The sequence below is a fragment of the Geotrypetes seraphini genome, chromosome 12, assembly GCF_902459505.1.
Source record: "Geotrypetes seraphini chromosome 12, aGeoSer1.1, whole genome shotgun sequence".
Lineage (NCBI taxonomy): Eukaryota > Metazoa > Chordata > Amphibia > Gymnophiona > Dermophiidae > Geotrypetes > Geotrypetes seraphini.
The window spans coordinates 49,768,463-49,787,563 of NC_047095.1; the positions used below are offsets into that span (position 1 = coordinate 49,768,463).

The following is a 19,101-nucleotide window of genomic DNA, read 5'->3' on the forward strand; positions in this document are numbered from 1 at the left end:
GAAAAATGTTTGTTTGGTACCTGTCAACCAATGATGGCACAGGTTTGGATTAATTGCAAATTATGAGCTTCACATGGTGGAGCAGAGGAACACTGTGGTGCAATATACTCATTTATGGACACCCTTTTTTGCAATTTTGCAAATTAGCTTCATAGACTTTCATTAGTAAGATTTATTATGATCCTAGTTCCTACTTGTGACATTTTATTTGCTCAGTTACTTCATTAAGCACTCCTCTATCTTGTACTTCTGTAGCAGATATGGTAGTTTTGTAGTTTATGTATTTTATTTTTGCCTTTTGTAACATTTCTCCTGGATCCCTATGCAAATATTATGTTTTGCATTATTTCTTCTGGGTTGTTTTTTTTTTTACGATTATTGTGTTCCTGTCCCTTTTTGTTACTATTTTGTTGCTGTGTGCATTGTTTGTAAGTTTAAAATGCCAACATTTCAAATAAAATGATCTAAAAAAAAAAGTTTTTGGTTTTTTAAAGGGGCATGTCAAGGGTGGAATAGGCTTAAGCTATTATTGAGATGGCTTGGGGAAATCCACTGCTTATTCTTAGGATAAACAGCATAAAATCTGTTTTTCTCCTTGGGATTTTGCCAGGTACTTTTGATCTGGATTGGTTACTGTTGGAAACAGGATACTGGGCTTGATGGACCTTCAGTCCATCCTAGTATGACAACTCTTATGTTCTTATGGAAATTTCTGCATCAACCAGTTATATGTGGCTAATACAAGAGCCCATACCATCTAGAAAAGTGGTCGATAAGTGCTCTTACTGTATGGCTAATAATGCAAAAAAATTCTGAGTAAGGGCAAGCTTTCAAATTAATATCCACAAGTAAAGCAAGGAGAGCAGAAAGGACTACAGGGTGAAACTGAAAGAAGCCAAGAGAGAGATATGTTTGGCGAAGGCACAGGCGGAAGAACAAATGGCTAAAAATGTAAAAAAGGGAGATAAAAAATTTTTTCAGATATATTAGTAAAAGGAGAAAGATAAAAAATGGAATTGCTAGGCTAAAAGATGCTGGGAACAAATATGTGGAGAGTGATGAGGAGAAAGCAAATGTGCTAAACAAATACTTCTGTTCTGTGTTCACAGAAGAAAATCCTGGAGAAGGACCGAGATTGTCTGGCAAAGTTACACGAGAAAATGGAGTAGATTCTGCGCCGTTCACGGAGGAGGGTGTTTATGAGCAACTTGAAAAACTGAAGGTGGACAAAGCGATGGGACCAGACGGGATCCATCCCAGGATACTAAGGGAGCTCAGAGAGGTTCTGGCGAGTCCTATTAAAGACTTGTTCAACAAATCTCTGGAGACGGGAGTGATTCCTGGGGATTGGAGGAGAGCGGATGTGGTCCCTATTCATAAAAGTGGTCACAGGGATGAAGCAGGAAACTACAGGCCGGTGAGCCTCACTTCAGTTGTTGGAAAAATAATGGAAGTGTTGCTGAAAGAAAGGATAGTGTACTTCCTTGAATCTAATGGGTTACAGGATCCGAGGCAACATGGCTTTACAAAAGGTAAATCGTGCCAAACGAACCTGATTTAATTTTTTGATTGGGTGACCAGAGAGCTGGATCGAGGACATATGCTAGATGTAATTTACTTGGATTTCAGCAAAGCCTTTGATACAGTTCCTCATAGGAGGCTGTTGAACAAACTTGAAGGACTGAAGTTAGGACCCAAAGTGGTGAACTGGGTCAGAAACTGGCTGTCGGACAGACGCCAGAGGGTGGTGGTTAATGGAAGTTGCTCGAAGGAAGGAAAGGTGACTAGTGGAGTCCCTCAGGGTTCGGTGCTGGGGCCAATCCTGTTCAATATGTATGTAAGTGACATTGCTGAAGGGTTAGAAGGAAAAGTGTGCCTTTTTGCAGATGATACCAAGATTTGTAACAGAGTAGACACCGAAGAGGGAGTGGAAAATATGAAAAAGGATCTGCAAAAGTTAGAGGAATGGTCTAATGCCTGGCAACTAAAATTCAATGCAAAGAAATGCAGAGTAATGCATTTGGGGATTAATAATAGGAAGGAACCGTATATGCTGGGAGGAGAGAAGCTGATATGCACGGACGGGGAGAGGGACCTTGGGGTGATAGTGTCCGAAGATCTAAAGGCGAAAAAACAGTGTGACAAGGCAGTGGCTGCTGCCAGAAGGATTCTGGGCTGTATAAAGAGAGGCGTAGTCAGTAGAAGGTGTTGATGCCCCTGTACAGGTCATTGGTGAGGCCCCACTTGGAGTATTGTGTTCAGTTTTGGAGACCATATCTGGCGAAAGACGTAAGAAGACTTGAGGCGGTCCAGAGGAGGGCGACGAAAATGATAGGAGGCTTGCGCCAGAAGACGTATGAGGAGAGACTGGAAGCCCTGAATATGTATACCCTAGAGGAAAGGGGAGATATGATTCAGACGTTCAAATACTTAAAGGGTATTAATGTAGAACAAAATCTTTTCCTGAGAAAGGAAAATGGTAAAACCAGAGGACATAATTTGAGGTTGAGGGGTGGTAGATTCAGGGGCAATGTTAGGAAATTCTACTTTACGGAGAGGGTGGTGGATGCCTGGAATGCGCTCCCGAGAGAGATGGTGGAGAGTAAAACTGTGACTGAGTTCAAAGAAGCGTGGGATGAACACAGAAGATTTAGAATCAGAAAATAATATTAAATATTGAACTAGGCCAGTTACTGGGCAGACTTGTACGGTCTGTGTCTGTGTATGGCCGTTTGGTGGAGGATGGGCAGGGGAGGGCTTCAATGGCTGGGAGGGTGTAGATGGGCTGGAGTAAGTCTTAACAGAGATTTCGGCAGTTGGAACCCAAGCATAGTACCTGGTAAAGCTTTGGATTCTCGCCCAGAAATAGCTAAGAAGAAAAAAAATAATAAATAAATAAATTTAAATTGAATCAGGTTGGGCAGACTGGATGGACCATTCGGGTCTTTATCTGCCGTCATCTACTATGTATATGTTTAAAAGATTATTGCAGGGATCTGCACCATTATTATGGAATTCCTTACCAATAACCCTTAGGTTAGAACAAGATTACTTAATCTTCCGCAAACTTTTATTCAACTTTATAAAATATTTAAATGCAAGTTCTTTTATGATGTTGTATGATGCATGTTGTATGATGTTGCTTTTATTATGGTAATTGGCATGTATTGTTTTTGCTACTGTTTTACTTATTGTAAACTGCCCAGAGCTATATATATGCTAACTTTGTTATGTTATATTATTCCACATTGCCTGTCCTATCCTTGAAATTGCAGAGAAATTTTGATTTAGCTTTTAGATTTAAATTTAAGTACTGTGTATGCCTTTCCAAATCTGAGCTCAAAGAGTTATGAGCGAGTAGAATGGGTAGTTCCCAGGGGAATGCTGCCTAACATCTGGCATTGTGAGTCATTTTTATTTCTAGTGGGTAACAGTAAGAAACTATGTTGAAAACCGTTACCTGTACAATAACAAATAAATCCCTCTAGTAACAGGTCAAGATTCTATTGCTTCATATTTTAAAGTTCTGTGATCTCTAGTCTATAAGGAGTTTTCCAGCATGAACAGAAAAGAAAACATTAAGGGTATGGATTGGTATGTTTTTTACCATTCTGTGACTAAGACATGTCTTTCCAAATCTATGTTTGCTAAAAATGTCTTATAACCCGCATTATCGCCAGAGGATTCAAAGCAGATTACAACAAAATTGTTATAGCATTAAAGTACAGAATTATTAAAGTACAGAATTACTAGTTCAACTGTCAAGAAGTATAAGAAATCCATCTTTAAACAAACAAGGTTTCAATTGTTTATGAAAAAAGCTAAAGAAGATAGTCATCTAATTTCAACAGGCAAGTCATTTCCAAACCTTTGCTCCATATGTATGCAGCCATTTCTCCAGAAGCTGGCTTGTGGAATTTGGTATACGTGACAAACAGTGAATCTCAGGATACTTCATTGGGGGGGTGGGGGGGTGGAGGCTAGTGGAGGCTGGAATCTTATCTTGGTTTAGAGTGTAGGCTGGAATCTTATCTTGGCTTAATGAACGTCCAAGCCTGCTGTTTACTACAAAATCACAGAGTGAGACATGATAGTTTGTCACGTAGCCAGAAATGTGAAAATAGCATAAAAGGAGCAAACGCAGGACTTTCCTCGAAATCCATCTGCGTGCAGAAAAGGGAGAGTCCTGTGATTGATCCGGTCCATCGGCTGCCTGAAAAGGGGGATTTCCCGGCTGTGAGGGACAGTGTTGCTACGATCATGGTGAAGTTGATTTGTTTGTGTTTTGTATATTACTGCTATGCAATTTATGTAATGATTAAATTAGTATAATAAGCATTACCTTATGTCTGTTTGTATGCCGTGAAGTGCTGACTACCTAATGAACTTGGCATTACAATATGTAAATGATAATTGATGGTGTGTTTTTTTTAATTGTAATCTTTTGTGATGTGGATAAAGATAACATACACTTCTTATTTGTTCTCTTGTTGCCATGATTTTGCAAAAGTAAACAATGTTTGCTGATAGCAAGTGGACATTGTCTAGACAAAGATTTGAAGACAAAGGAAGAGATCTCAAATTTTACTCTACATTGGATCGACAACCAATGAAGAAACACCCTATCAAACTACTTCGGATGGACAACCAATCTATAAAATGTCTTTGCACCATAAATCAATCCAGCAGTGGTGTTCTGCAATAATTGCAGTCTTTTCAAGAGCTTTAGAGATATGTCTTCATACAAAAAAATTACAATAATCAATGTATGTTAGGTGCCATTGACTCATATTTGAGTCCTAGTGACTTGATGAATTACAGATCTGGTTGAGTGGAATATCATAGAGGGTAGTGATCAATGGAGACCGTTATGAGGAAAGGGATGTTACTAGTGGAGTGCCTCAAGATTCGGTTCTTGGTCCTGTTCTTTTTAACATTTTTGTAATCGATATTGCTGACCAGCTGTCTTATAAGATTTGCTTCTTTGTGGATGATACCAAAATCTGCAATAGAGTAGAAACCCTTGAAGGTGTGAATAACATGAGGAAGGACCTAGTGAAGCTTGAGAATGGTCTGAAATTTGGCAGCATTTGGGCTGCATAAGCCAGAGAAAATGGTACAGTTTAGGGGCTGAAGAATTTGTGAATACAGAAGAGGAGTGGGACTTAAGTGTGATAGTATGTGATGATCTTAAGATGACCAAATGTTGAAAAAGTGACAGCGAAAGTTAGAAGGATGCATGGGTGCATAGGGAGAGGCATGGCCAGTAGGATAAAGGAGGTATTGATGTCCCTGTATAAGACTCTGGTAAGACCTAATTTAGAATATTGTGTACAATTCTGGAGACTACACCTTCAAAATATATAAACAATATGGAGTCGGTCCAGAGAAAGACTAATAAAATGGTCAGTGGTCTACGTCATAAGGAATATGGGGACAGACTCAAAGATCTCATTCTGTATACTTTGGAGGAAAGGCAGCAGAGGGGAGATATGATAGAGATGTTTAAGTCCAAAAATGACAAAAAACCAAATGTTACTCATCAGAGGTAGCCAAAGATATCTCAGATATCACGAAAAAACAATATATATAATAAACTTTCAATTTCAATTAATGTTAGAATGTCCAATGATATGATGTGAGAACAGCATAGGCTATTAACTGATTCGGACTAAAGGAAAAAGCCTCAGACAAAGGCCCTCCCACTTCCACCAAAGTGGTTTACTAAAGGTGGTTGAGCAGTCACCTCATCGGCAAAAAACCTTCAATGAAAATAAAAGCTTTATGCTGTGCTTTGCTAACAAAAACAAAAGATAAAAGAAAAACTTTTCCACTTATCTTCTGTTGGTCGGTACACCAAAGCACAGCATAAAGCTTTTATCTTCATTGAAGGTTTTTAGCCGATGAGGTGACCGCTCAACCACCTTTACTAAACCACTTCGGTGGAGGTGGGAAGGCCTTTGTCTGAGTCTTTTTCCTTCAGTTTGAATCAGTTAATAGCCTATGCTGTTCTCACATCATATCATTGGACATTCTAGCATTAACTCACCAGAGGTAGGCCATCCCCCATACACCTTTAACTCAAAAAGTGAAGAAAAAACCTCAATATACTTTTATGCAGCAGCAATCAGCATCAATTTTAAGCTGCTTATTATATTCTCATTGGCATAAAAGACTTCACCTCAAAAATGTGATTCTCACAAGGGCAACACACCCACCACAGTGCACAGGGAATGAAATCACAAAAAAAGAAAAACTTCCACTTAGCTCAGTCACATGGCTCAATGTAAATCCAACGCCATTATTTTTTTTTTTTAATTTTTATTTATAAATTTTCCATTCTTACAACATCTGAATCATAGTAAATATTATTAATTATTACATATCTGGTATATTATCATTAATAATTCATATTATTTAAAATATAATATGATCAAGATTATACATTAACATGAAAATATAAATCCCTCCCCCTTTTTGTATAACATGTTTCCAATAATTAATCAAATCCCACCCCATTCATATATAATTTTTATCATTGTGCTAAGAAAACTAATCATTAGAATAATTAGTCAATGGTTGCCAAATTTTCTTGAAATTAAGAAGATTCCCTTGTTGTAACGCTAATTTTTTTCCCATTTTATATATATGACAGACTGAATTCCACCAGAACGTAAAATTTAATTTGGTATAATCTTTCCAATTTTGAGTAATTTGTTGCATGGCGACTCCTGTTAGTATTAGTAATAGCTTATTATTATTTGCTGATATCGGACTCTTAGTTCTCATTGCAGTACCAAATAATATGGTATCATATGAGAGTCCTACATAATTCTCTAGTAACTTATTAATTTGGGGCCAAATTGAATTCCAAAATGCGTTTACACAGGGACAGAAAAAGATTAAATGATCTAACGTCCCTATTTCCAATTTACAATGCCAGCATCTATTGGATCTAGTACTATCTATTTTTTGCAGGCGCGTTGGGGTCCAGAACACTCTATGTAATAAGAACAACCATGTTTGATTCATAGATGCTGACTTTGTAGATCTTAATCTCCAGGACCAAAATCGTGGCCATTGAGACTCAGAAATTGTCTGACCAATCTCAATACTCCAAATATCCCTAAGACCTGTTTTCTTTTTTTTATTTAAAAATCCGTATATCAATTTGTACCATTTTGCGGCTTGGTGACCCAAAAAATCCGCCTGGAAACATAGAACCTGTAAACTATATTGATTATTTAGATTTTTCCATTCAGGGAACCCTACCTGAATGGCCTGCTTCAATTGCATCCATTTAAAATATTGTGTTTTATTTAATCCAAATTTATTTTGCAATTGTGAAAAACTAAGCAGTGATCCTTCTGATATGACATCATTCAATGTTCGTATTCCTGCATTTATCCATTGTTTCCAGACGATTTTAAATCCGCCAATTCTGATCCTGGAGTTTACCCATATTGATTGATTTAGAGATTTAGCTATAGGTTCTGGTGACAGATTACTGATGTATCTCAATGTTTTCCAAGTGTCAAATAAAATTCTGTGGTCTTTGTATCTTTTAGGCATTGTTATAGTTATTAACTGTTCTGGTTGTAAAGGGAACAGGAGCCGCCATTCTAAATACAGCCAATCTGGTACATTTTCTAAAAGATCTGGGAGGATCCAATACATACCCTGTCTTAAAATATAGGCTTGATGATACCTATAAAAATTTGGAAAATTTACCCCCCCTTCCATAATTGGTCTTTGTAATGATACTAAAGCGATTCTTGGTCTTTTCCCACACCAAACAAATTTTGTAAGAACATTGTTAAGTTTTTTATAAAATGACCCCTGGAAAAATATTGGAATCATACTCATTTGGTAACAAACCACAGGCAATATCATCATTTTAATTGTTTGAATTCTTCCCCACCAAGAAAGATGTAATGGATTCCATTGCTCACACATTTCTGTTATTTTTTTCAATAAAAGTTTTTCATTCTCTTTGACTGTGTCTTCAATTGTATTTTTGATCATAATTCCTAAGTATTTTATTCCATCTTCTTTCCAAATAAATGAATATGGATCAAATAATCCTTTGGTACAATGAACATTGATTGGGAGAATTTCAGATTTGTTCCAATTAATTTTATATCCAGAAAAAGTACCATATTTTTCTATTAAATTAAGTATACATGGAATAGTAGTTTCCGGTTCTCTTAAATATAATAATATATCATCTGCATATGCAGATAATTTAAATTCAAAACTGGTAAATGATATTCCCTTTATCTCCCTAGTTTTGTTTATTGCAATTAATAAAGGTTCTAGGACAATATCAAAAAGTAAAGGAGACAGAGGGCATCCTTGTCTAACTCCCCTATGCAAGTTAAATCTATTTGATAAATTATTGTTAATATATAATCTTGCTCCAGGAGAGCTATACAATGTCTGAATCATTTTAATAAAACCGGATCCTATACCAAACCATTGTAAAGCTTGGTATATAAAATTCCATTCCACTCTATCAAAGGCTTTTTCTGCATCTAAAGATATTAAAAATGCTGGATCATTTATTTTTTTTGCTAAATTTAATGAGTGGAATGCTAATCTAGTATTATTTGATGAATGTCTTTTAGCAATAAATCCTGTTTGATGTACATCAATAATGAAAGGAAGAGCTTTTGCCAATCTTAATGCTAATATTTTAGCCATTAATTTGTTATCCACATTCAATAATGAAATAGGCCTGTAATTTGAAACCAGAGTAGGATCTTTGTTTGGTTTTGGTAAGACTATAATTATCGATTCTGCCATAGTACCAGAAATATTTTCATTCTTTATTTGATATTGATACAAATTTAACAGATGTGGTAATATGATATTTTGGAAAAATTTATAAAATTCAACAGTATACCCATCTCCACCTGGAGCGGATCCAACTCTAAGAGACTTCAATGCTGTTTCTAACTCTTTTAAAGATATAGGTTCTTCTAAACTTCCTTTTATATGATCTGGAATATTTGGTCCAATATATGAATTTAAAAAAGTTAATCCGTCTTGTTCTTTATTTTTATAAGAATTGGAAGTGTATAATTCTTTGTAAAAATCAAGAAATTGTGTTATAATATCTTTTGTGTTGGTATGTGTGTTACCTTGTGTATCTTTAATTGCAATAATCTTAGATTTTCTTTTCTTTACTTTAAGAAAATTTGCTAATAATTTCCCAGCTTTATTTGAATTTCCATAATATTGTACTTGTTTATTGAAAATGTCTTTCCTCACAATTTGAGAAGAAATCTCATTATATTTAACTTTTAATTTTAATATTTCTTGTAATGTATTATTTTCCCATTTCTCAATTAATTTATTTTCTAATAATTTAATTTGTTTTCCCATCTCAAGAAATTGTTTTTTTTTTGTTTATTAATAAATGTTGAGTATGAAATAATATTTCCTCTCATAGTTGCTTTAAAAGCATCCCATAAGATCTCAGCATTAATAGTATCTGATTCATTAAATTGAAAGAATTCTTGCATTTTTATTTTAAAATCTTCAAGAAATTTTGAATCCGCTAGTAAATCATTATTAAATCTCCATATTGAATCAAAGTTTTCAATATCATAATTTTGAAGATTAATCCACACACCAGCATGATCTGAAATTATAATGGGATCAATTGTTGCTTTTAGTACACGCTGCGCTATATTATTAGAAACAAATATATAATCAATTCGTGAAAAAGATTTATGGACCTGAGAACAAAAAGAAAATTCCTGATCATTAAAATGAAGAATTCGCCATATATCTACTAAATCACAAGATAGTATCAAATTATCTAAGCCTAATGATTTCATAATTTTACTTGGTTTTTTATCCAAAATCGGATCCATTACAGCATTGAAATCCCCTGCTACTATTAAATTAGATGTAGCCAGTGGTAAAAGTAATTGTTGAATTTGTTTAAAAAACTCCATTTGATTCGTATTAGGAGCATATAAATTGAATAAATTCAGGGTTGTATTTCCCAGAACCATTTCGATATGTACCCATCTACCTAAGGGATCATAATTAATTAATTTAAAATCTGCATTACATTTTTTGTTTATTAGAACAGCCACTCCAGCTTTTTTCTTTGAAGCAGGTGCAAATAAACATTTAGAAATCCAACCTCCAGATAGTTTTTTTTGATTCAATTTCCGAAAGATGGGTCTCTTGAATGAAGTAAATGTCCGCATTTTGATTTTTAAGGAACGATAATAATTTCTTTTTCTTAATAGGATGATTTAAACCATTGACATTCAACGAATACATTTTTATATCCATCTAATTAATAATTATGTTTTAACCAATATTCTATGATAATTACAAGATTAGTTCCTAGCACATTCAATAAAAATTTATCTCCTATCCCACCCATTATTTTCCCTCCCTCCCCACCCATTATCATATTCTGATTTGGAACACGCATTGGTCATGCAAAACCTAAATCTCCATCTCCAGGCAACTAATAATTCATTATATTATTTAAAAACATATTTCTAAATTCAATACATTCTTTATACTTTCACCCTTATATAATTGAAAATTATATCCATTTAATCTATAAAATTTTATAAATTTACTGAAAATTATATATATTTGATTCATAAAATTAAATTCAATATCATGCATACATGTAATATAATATTCTTAATAAATAAACATATTACAAATATATCTCTTATTCTCTATATATCTGTTATTCATCATGTAAATTAAATATATCCATTTTTATAAATATATTAATATTAATAATAAATACATTTCAATCATTTTCATAGATAATCTTCATAATGAATTAATTTGAATGAATACTTGAATAGAATATACATTTTATATCAATAAATAAGTTTTATAATGAATTCCTATTTTATTAATTATCTACCAATCAATTATTTAATTCATTATTTTTCCATAATATAACTGAATAATTGAATTAAATATAAATTTTATAGTAGACACCTATTTTATTAATTAATCCATTCAATATTCAAATTATTATCTTGTATATATTTCATAAAATTACAATCTTCTTACATAGAATTAAAATATTGTTTTTATAATAAATTAATATATTTCTTTTTTTTTTTTTTTTTTTTTTTTTAGTCTTATTCTCAATATAACAATAACAAATTTTCCTTTCAATATTATTAATAATAAATTCATAGTAAATCATTTTCATTATTCATTAATCATAATAAGTTAATATACTTATATAAATAAATAAATTCTCTATTTTGATTAAAATATATATTTTATATAAATATTATTAGTTTTATAATTTATTTATTTATATTTTAATAATTAATAAATAATTAAAAAAAATTTTCACTAGTATTAATGAATGTGGATGCTATTATTTTATTAATAATTAATTTGATATAATAATATTATATTATTGCATCCACTATATCAGTAAATTATCTTTCCAGTTAGTAATATTTCTTATGTCTTATTTTTTTAATAATCTTCTTTATTTTTTCCTTTTTTCCATCTTCTTTCTTCTTTCTTCTTTCTTCAGCTGAATTATTCCTTTTTTTCTGTTTTTTATGTAAACATAGGTTCTTCTTGTGTCAAAAATTCTTTCAGTTTTGCAGGGTCTTGAAAATATATGGATTTATTTCCACTGGATACTCTCATAGTGGATGGATAATATATTCCATATATGTAACCTTTTTCTTTCAACTGCTGTCTGTATGTGAGGAATTGTTTTCTTATATTTGCAGTATATTTGGCAAAATCAGGAACTAAAATCAGTTTTGATCCTTTATAATTCAAGTTTTTATTTGCTTTTGCCATTTTTAATATTTCCTGAGCATGTTGGTACCTTAATACCTTGAATATCAAAGGTCTTGGAGCAGCCTGGTTTACTGGCTTTCTTATGGGGATTCTGTGGGCTCTTTCTATTTCTAACGGCCATTTTGAATTGAGCTGAAGCAGTTTAGGTAAAAGATTTTCCAGGAATTGTACAGGATCTCCCCCTTCAATATTTTCAGCCAGCCCTAAAATTCTGATGTTCTTTCTTTTTCCTCGGTTTTCCATATCCACCAATTGATTTTTTAAAGCTGCTACTTCTTTTTTATCTTTATCATATTCTTGTGTGAAGGATTCAAATTTCTCCATTTTTTCTTCCATCACTGCCATTCTCTGTCTTTCGGTTTGGATCTCTTGTTTCATGTTGAGAAGTTCTTCTTTAACTTCAGAGATTTTATTGGCATTTTCAGTCAGCATCAGTTTTATTTTGAACAGTTCAGTCATAATATCGGACTTTTCAGTGAGTTCTTCAGTTTCCATCGGGAACGGCACACTCGATGGTGACAGGGGAGTTACTTTTGTTCTTTTTGCTGATATACCCGATGTTGAAGGTTTTTCAGATTTTCCCTGCTTCATACTTGCCATTTCCGACGTTGTTTTATGTATTTTTTATAGCGATTAGACAAAGTGAAAGTTTTATTTTTTCTCCGTTTGTTGCCTGGATACGGGAGCGCTGCGGTTAGGCTGCCATATCGTGCGCGCTCCAAGCCACGCCCCTCCAACGCCATTATTGATGTACCGCTCACTCCACTCTTTGGCATCAAAAAACAATCTTAATAAAACTGGCTGTACCAGCTCAATGTCCATTCTCCTTCTCTCCAACAAAAGCCTTGTTTTGCAGATAAACGGCTGCATCAGGGATTTAAACAGCTAATCTTTCTATAGCATAACTATGCACAACGGCAAAAGTTTCCAAGTTTATTTATAATTTAATACACCGACCATCTACCGATTTACAAAGCTAAAAGCTGCTGGTTCAAAAAGGCTCTGTAGATCCACTTCCAGTGACCGATTTTATTAAGATTGTTTTTATTTATTTATTATTTTGAAAATCATTGACAAGTAATACACTTGTTTAAGTAAAACGAAAAGTAACAATACACAGAAAGAAAATCCAATAAAGAAAATATCAATTAAAAATCTTCTTAGACCCCAAAACCTAGTAGGGGGAGAAGCCCTGAAATTTAGGCCTTCTTCTATCATACTGCGAGAGCAGTTTTTAGCACAGGGAACCGCGCTGCTCTCGATGCTCATAGGAATTCAATGAGCATCGGGAGCAGTGCGGGCCATTCAGCGTGGCTCCCCGTGCTAAAAACTGCTATCACAGTTTGATAGAAGAGGCCCTTAGGGCACAGGTGTCAAAGTCGGTCCGCGAGGGCCAGAATCCAGTCGGGTTTTCAGGATTTTCCCAATTAATCTGCATGAGATCTATTTGCATGCACTGCTTTCAATGCATATTCATTGGGGAAATCCGGAAAACCCGACTGGATTCCGGCCCTCGAGGAGGGACTTTGACACCCCTGCCTTAGGGACTTAAATTAAACTTTCAAGCAAACAATATAGGAAATGGCTTTAACGGGAACACTCTCCATTACATAATCACACCCTTTGAACATTGGAGATCTTCTTCATATCCAGAAAGCTCCTGAGATGGTCTGGAACAAAAAAAGTATATTTTATCCCTAAGTATTTAATGAGGCACTTGCATGGATATGCCAATTGAAAAGTGGCTACTAAATCTTTCACTTCTTGCCTCATTGTTAAGAATATTTTCCTCCTTTCTTGGGTTGTTTTATTAACATCAAGATAAATCCAAATACGTTGTCCAAGAAAAGGAGTATGCTGATTGCGGAAATACAATTTTAAAACAGCGTTAATGTCCTGCTGAAAACCAAATGAAACAAGCAGGGTAGCTCTCTCCTCAGATGTTACGGTAGATGTTTCCAAAATCGCAGATATATTTCCAAAATCAAGAAATTGGTTCTGAGGGCCTTGGGCATTTTCTAAAGTCTCACTCCCGTTTTTCTTTATAGGTCCAGGTAAATAACAGATTTTATTCAAAGGAGGAATAGATTCAGGAGTGAAACTTAATACTTGTTGCAAATATTTCCTAAACAGTTCCACTGGGGAAGTCTCAGATAATCTTGGGAAATTTAATATTCTCAGATTTAATCTTCTATTGTGATTCTCCAATTGCTTTATCTTTCTGTGAATCAGTAATTTGTCAGATTATTGACTTTTAAAGCAGTTACCTCTTGGTTCACTTTAGCAAACTTAGACTCATTATCCATTTTTAAATCATCAACAGTTTATACCAGAGTCTACCTTGTTTACCAATGACACAGTTTCCTCTGCTATTTTTTGGATGGTACGTTCCATTCTCTGGAGCATCTTCCAGACATCCACCAATGTTACCTCTGACGGGGTTGGGATATTGTCACCAACCCCTAATTGGATCTTCTTCACCGCAGCTCTTTCCTCTGTCCTGCTCCCCTCTAGCAAATCGGCTCCCACGACCACTTTGGTGTTGGAGCCACTCTGCAGCTCGAACGATGCAGCTGTGGGATATGGAGGCACTATTGGATCAGGAGGCGAGAGAGAGATTTCCAGCATGGCAACCAAGTCCCGGGACACCAAAGCATGCAAGTGGTAAAATCCAACATAGTTTAGCGCATCGGCATTGAAATGTCCGGTGGTGGGGGTCCCGAACGGACCGTGCCTTTGCGCTTTGTGTGTGGCATGGCACTAGAGGAAAAACAGACAACGATCTGCTAGCAACACACCAGTCCTGCCGCCATCTTGGACATTCCTTTCCCAAATATCATTTTTTATGCCAAAGAAGAGTGGAGTGAGTGGTACATCGATTTACATCGAGCCATGCGACTGAGCTAAGTGCATTGGATTTACACCGAGTAAGTGAAGTTTTTCTTTTTTTTTTTGTGATTACATTTTCTGTGCTCTTGTTTTTCTTGAGAAATGTTTAATTATCTATGTGGCATGAGGCCAGTCTCCTTCATCTGAAAGGAAACTCCAGAGTGAAAGGGCATGGGATGAAGTTAAGAAATGATAGGCTCAGGAGTAATTGAAGGAAATACTTTTTTTTACAGAAAGTGTAGTAGATGCCTGGAATGGTCTCTCAGTAGAGGCAATGGAGACAAAGACTGTGTCTGAATTCAAGTAAGTTTGGGACAGGCAAGTGTGATCTCAAAGGGACAGGAGGAGATAAGTGGATGCTGTGGATGAGCAGATTGGATGGGCCATTTGGCTCATATGCCGTCATGTTTCTATGTTTATAAAATCATCTCTCTTCTTCTCCTCAAAGATAGTTTTATCTCTGTTACCAGATTTAATAATAAAGTTTCTGTACTATGGATTGATAGAAATCCATGTTGTGTAATATGTAAAACCTCGTGGTCAGATATATGATCAGAAAATTGTCTATACAGTTCAAACTCTAACAGATCAAAGACAGTTACAATCAAGGGAAATAATCAACTCCCTGAGCAAAAGGTACTCCCAAGGATATTTTGCCCAACTGTTCAATGCAGAATTAGCTCAGAATTCTCCACTTAAGACAAATTCTGCACACAGCAGCACCAGGTAGAAGCAGGTAACATAGTAGATAACAGCAGATAACGACCTGAACGGTCCATCCAGTCTGCCCAACCTTACCCTCTCTTTAAATTACTGATTTTAATTTTCCATCTTCTGAGCTATTTCTGGGCCAGAACCCAAAGCTCTGCCCGGTACTGTGCTTAGATTCCATCTACTAAAGTCTCCGTCAAAGCTCACTCCAGCCCATCTAAACCATCCCAGTCCATCCTCAACCAAATGTCCATATAGAGACACAGACCGTACAATTATGCCCAGTACTGGCCTTAGTTCTTCAATATTTACCATTATTGGCAAATGGCTGCACACTGGGCTGCCTCTTCCTCCTCCTCTACCCTGCTGACTGGAACCATGTAGCTATTGGGAGGGGGGGGGAGGGGGAATGGGACTTGATATACTGCTTTTTCTATGTGGTTAAAATCAAAGCAGTTTACATATTATATACAGGTACTTATTTTGTACCTGGGGCAACAAAGTATTAAGGGACTTGCCCAGATTGACAAGGCGCTGCAGTGGGAATCGAACTTTAACCTCAGGGTGCTGAAGCAGCTGCTATATCCACTAGGCCATTACAAAGTTCTGTGCTGTTCATATCAGCAGTTAGGCTCAAGATTGGGAGGGGATGGCGTAATCCGAAGTGAAGCCTCATGTCATTGGGGGGATGGAAAGGTTGACACAAGTTCAGAGTATGCCACGGGGGTGAAGGAGACTGATGTAAGCTGGGGATAGAGAGGGGGATAAAATAATGAGATGTATGGTTATGTGCCTTTGAGGGATATGCATTTGGAAGAGTGGAGGAGAAACAAATGAGAGGAAAGAGTAAATACCTGGGTGAGGGAGAGAGATTTTCAGGATTGACAAAGATCTTGGGAACAGACTGAGGAGTTGCTGGGAGTTAACGAGAAAAGCTGCCCATATATTTTACCAAGACACATAAGGCTGCTCCAGAGGAGCTCTTCTATCATATAATATTGCTCTGTAAAGGACCATCCAACAGGGATAGTTAGCTCAGGCTTTTATTTTATAAGACACTGAATTCTAGTATATCTCCCCCCAAATTAATAGTAATCCTAAGGATGGGATTAGGCTTAACTTACCCTTGGAGTCGCTGACAAACTCTGCACAACAAAAACGACAGGATTCCCTGCATTCTTTATTGCTTCCACAGCTTCTTCGTGTGTGGCATTTTGCAAGTCTACTCCAGATACCTAACACACATAAATGGTTTATTTTAGCTAATTAAAGTTAAATATTTTTCATACACCAAAACGTTAACGAACGCACTTAGATCAGGCACTATACCGAGTAGTACATGCCTCATTGTGTTACACAAAGCCTAGGAAAGCACAGTTACAATCTCCAATAAATTGACCATATACACAGAGCTCCCCTGCTTTACCTCATTAATGCCACTATCGTCAAAAAGGCTTCAAGTATAAAATGAATGGTGGCTCTCCTGCTCTTTACCCCGATCGGCACTCTGCTTATGCCAGAACTCTCCTGCTCTTTGCCCCAACTCGCCGCTCTGCTTCTTCCCCGATCAACGCCATGCTTCTGCCCCGACTCGCTGCACTGCTTCTGCCTCGACTCTCCTTGCCTTCCCCACAGTGCAAGCCCCATTAGTAAAAAAAAAAAAAAGGTTGCTGCTCTGTAAGCATGCACAGACCATCTACAGATGGTCTGCGCATGTGTTGGGATCGCTATTCAGCGATCCGTGCAGTCGGTTGGGGGCGTGATTCCAATCGTCCCCACTTGCATGAGGATGTGTCATGAATCAGCTCCCCGGCCATGGATCGGACCCGGATTGGATTGGTAGGGGGTTTAGTGAATCTGCCCCTAAGAAAATTACAAACAAAATCAACATACATAGTAACAAATAAAAACCCCAAACACACACACACTGGGCCAGTTCAACTTATGTATCAGGTGAGGTCCTGGCCCGGGTCGTGATAAAGGGCACCAAAATCCCAGTCCAGCATTTCTCCTTCTCTTCCCTCCTCTCTCGAGGTGGGGAGGAAGAGGTGCCAGATTGTGATTCAAGATTTTGGAGCTCTTTATCACCAGCATTGAGGGGAAGGAACTTGAGTTAGAGGGGAAGTTACTAGATCATTTGGGGGGGGGGGGGTGCGTCGATACAAAAATTGGCTCAGGGTGCCACAGTACCTTGAGCTGGCTCTATGTAAACACACAGATGAAACACATGCAGAGGGACTGGAAACAACTTCATGAGGATGCTCTACTAGGCATCTCTTCCCCTCTAAAGTGCTGCCACATCACTATCTCAGAAGGGCTTGATTTAATCATTGAGAGGTGTATTTCATTTTTCATTACTGTAAACTCTACTGTGAAACATAATGACTGAACTGGAAAGCATAGTTACTTACCGTAACAGGTGTTATCCAGGGACAGCAGGCAGATATTCTCAACATGTAGGTGACGTCACCGACGGAGCCCCCCAGCGGACGTTTTCGCAAGCAGATTTGCTTGAAAACCTTCAAGCTTGCGATTGGCCCACACATGCGCGCGTGCCCCTCCCTCCCAACCTAGGGCATGCATCTCCTCAGCGTGGCCTCAGTTCAGATAGCTAGCAAAGAAGCCAACCACGGGGAGGTGGTTAGGTTGCGAGAATATCTGCCTGCTGTCCCTGGATAACACCTGTTACGGTAAGTAACTGTGCTTTATCCCAGGAAAAGCAGGCAGCATATTCTCAACATGTGGCAGACCTCCAAGCTAACCAGAATGGGATGGAGGGAGAGTTGGCATTTAGGAGAACAGATTTTGCAAAATGGACTGGCCAAAATGGCCATCATGCCTGGAGAAAGTATCCAGACAGCAGTGCGAGGTAAACGTATGAACCGAGGACCAAGTGGCAGCTTTACAGATTTCCTCAAGTGGGGAATACGGAGGTGAAGTCTTGGAAAAGGAGTCAAATGAACTGTAGAGACCATGTGACCAAGGAGGACCATCAGGAGCGGAGCCAGGGCCGAGGACAGATGGGCCACCCTCTCGCATAAATGAACAAGGACATCCTGATGAGGCCGAGGCAGGAAGGAGCGGAGACGAACCGTGTGTAGGACTGCTCCGATGAATTCCAGAGACTGGGACGGACAGAGGTGGGACTTGGGGAAGTTCACCTCGAAGCTGAGACTCTGCAGGAGCAAGATGGTCTGATTCGTCGCTCGCAGAACTTCATGTTGCGAGGACGCCTTGATCAACCAGTCGTCGAGGTAGGGAAACACCTGCAGGCTGGGGAGACGTAGGGCCGCAGCTACCACAACTAGACATTTTGTGAAAACCCTTGGAGAGACCGCCAGGCCGAAGGGAAGGACACGATATTGGAGGTGGAGATCCCCCACCCGGAATCTCAGATACCAGTGAGAGGCCGGGTGTATCGGAATGTGCGTGTACGCCTCCTTGAGGTCCAGTGAGCACAGCCAGTCCCTCTCGTCCAAGAGGGGGTACAAGGTAGGAAGGGTGAACATTCTGAACCATTCCCTGACCAGAAATTTGTTCAGAGCACAGAGGTCCAGGATCGGACGCAGATCCCCCGTCTTCTTGGATACCAGAAAGTACCGGGAATAAAATCCAGTATTCCACTGATCTGGAGGAACCTCCTCGACCACCCAAAGGCGAAGAAGGGCCTGA

At 37.4% G+C, this 19,101-nt stretch overlaps 1 protein-coding gene across 9 annotated transcripts in view; it reads right to left on the minus strand.

Annotated features, from left to right (window-relative positions):
* PATJ (PATJ crumbs cell polarity complex component) overlaps positions 1 to 19,101 on the minus strand; it is a 392,685-nt gene that overhangs the window by 214,823 nt on the left and 158,761 nt on the right. For all 9 annotated transcript variants that reach the window (XM_033916053.1, XM_033916047.1, XM_033916046.1 and 6 more), the window contains one exon: positions 16,554 to 16,664. In XM_033916053.1, the coding sequence (XP_033771944.1) occupies positions 16,554 to 16,664 (111 nt within the window). The remainder of the gene's footprint in view (positions 1 to 16,553; positions 16,665 to 19,101) is intronic.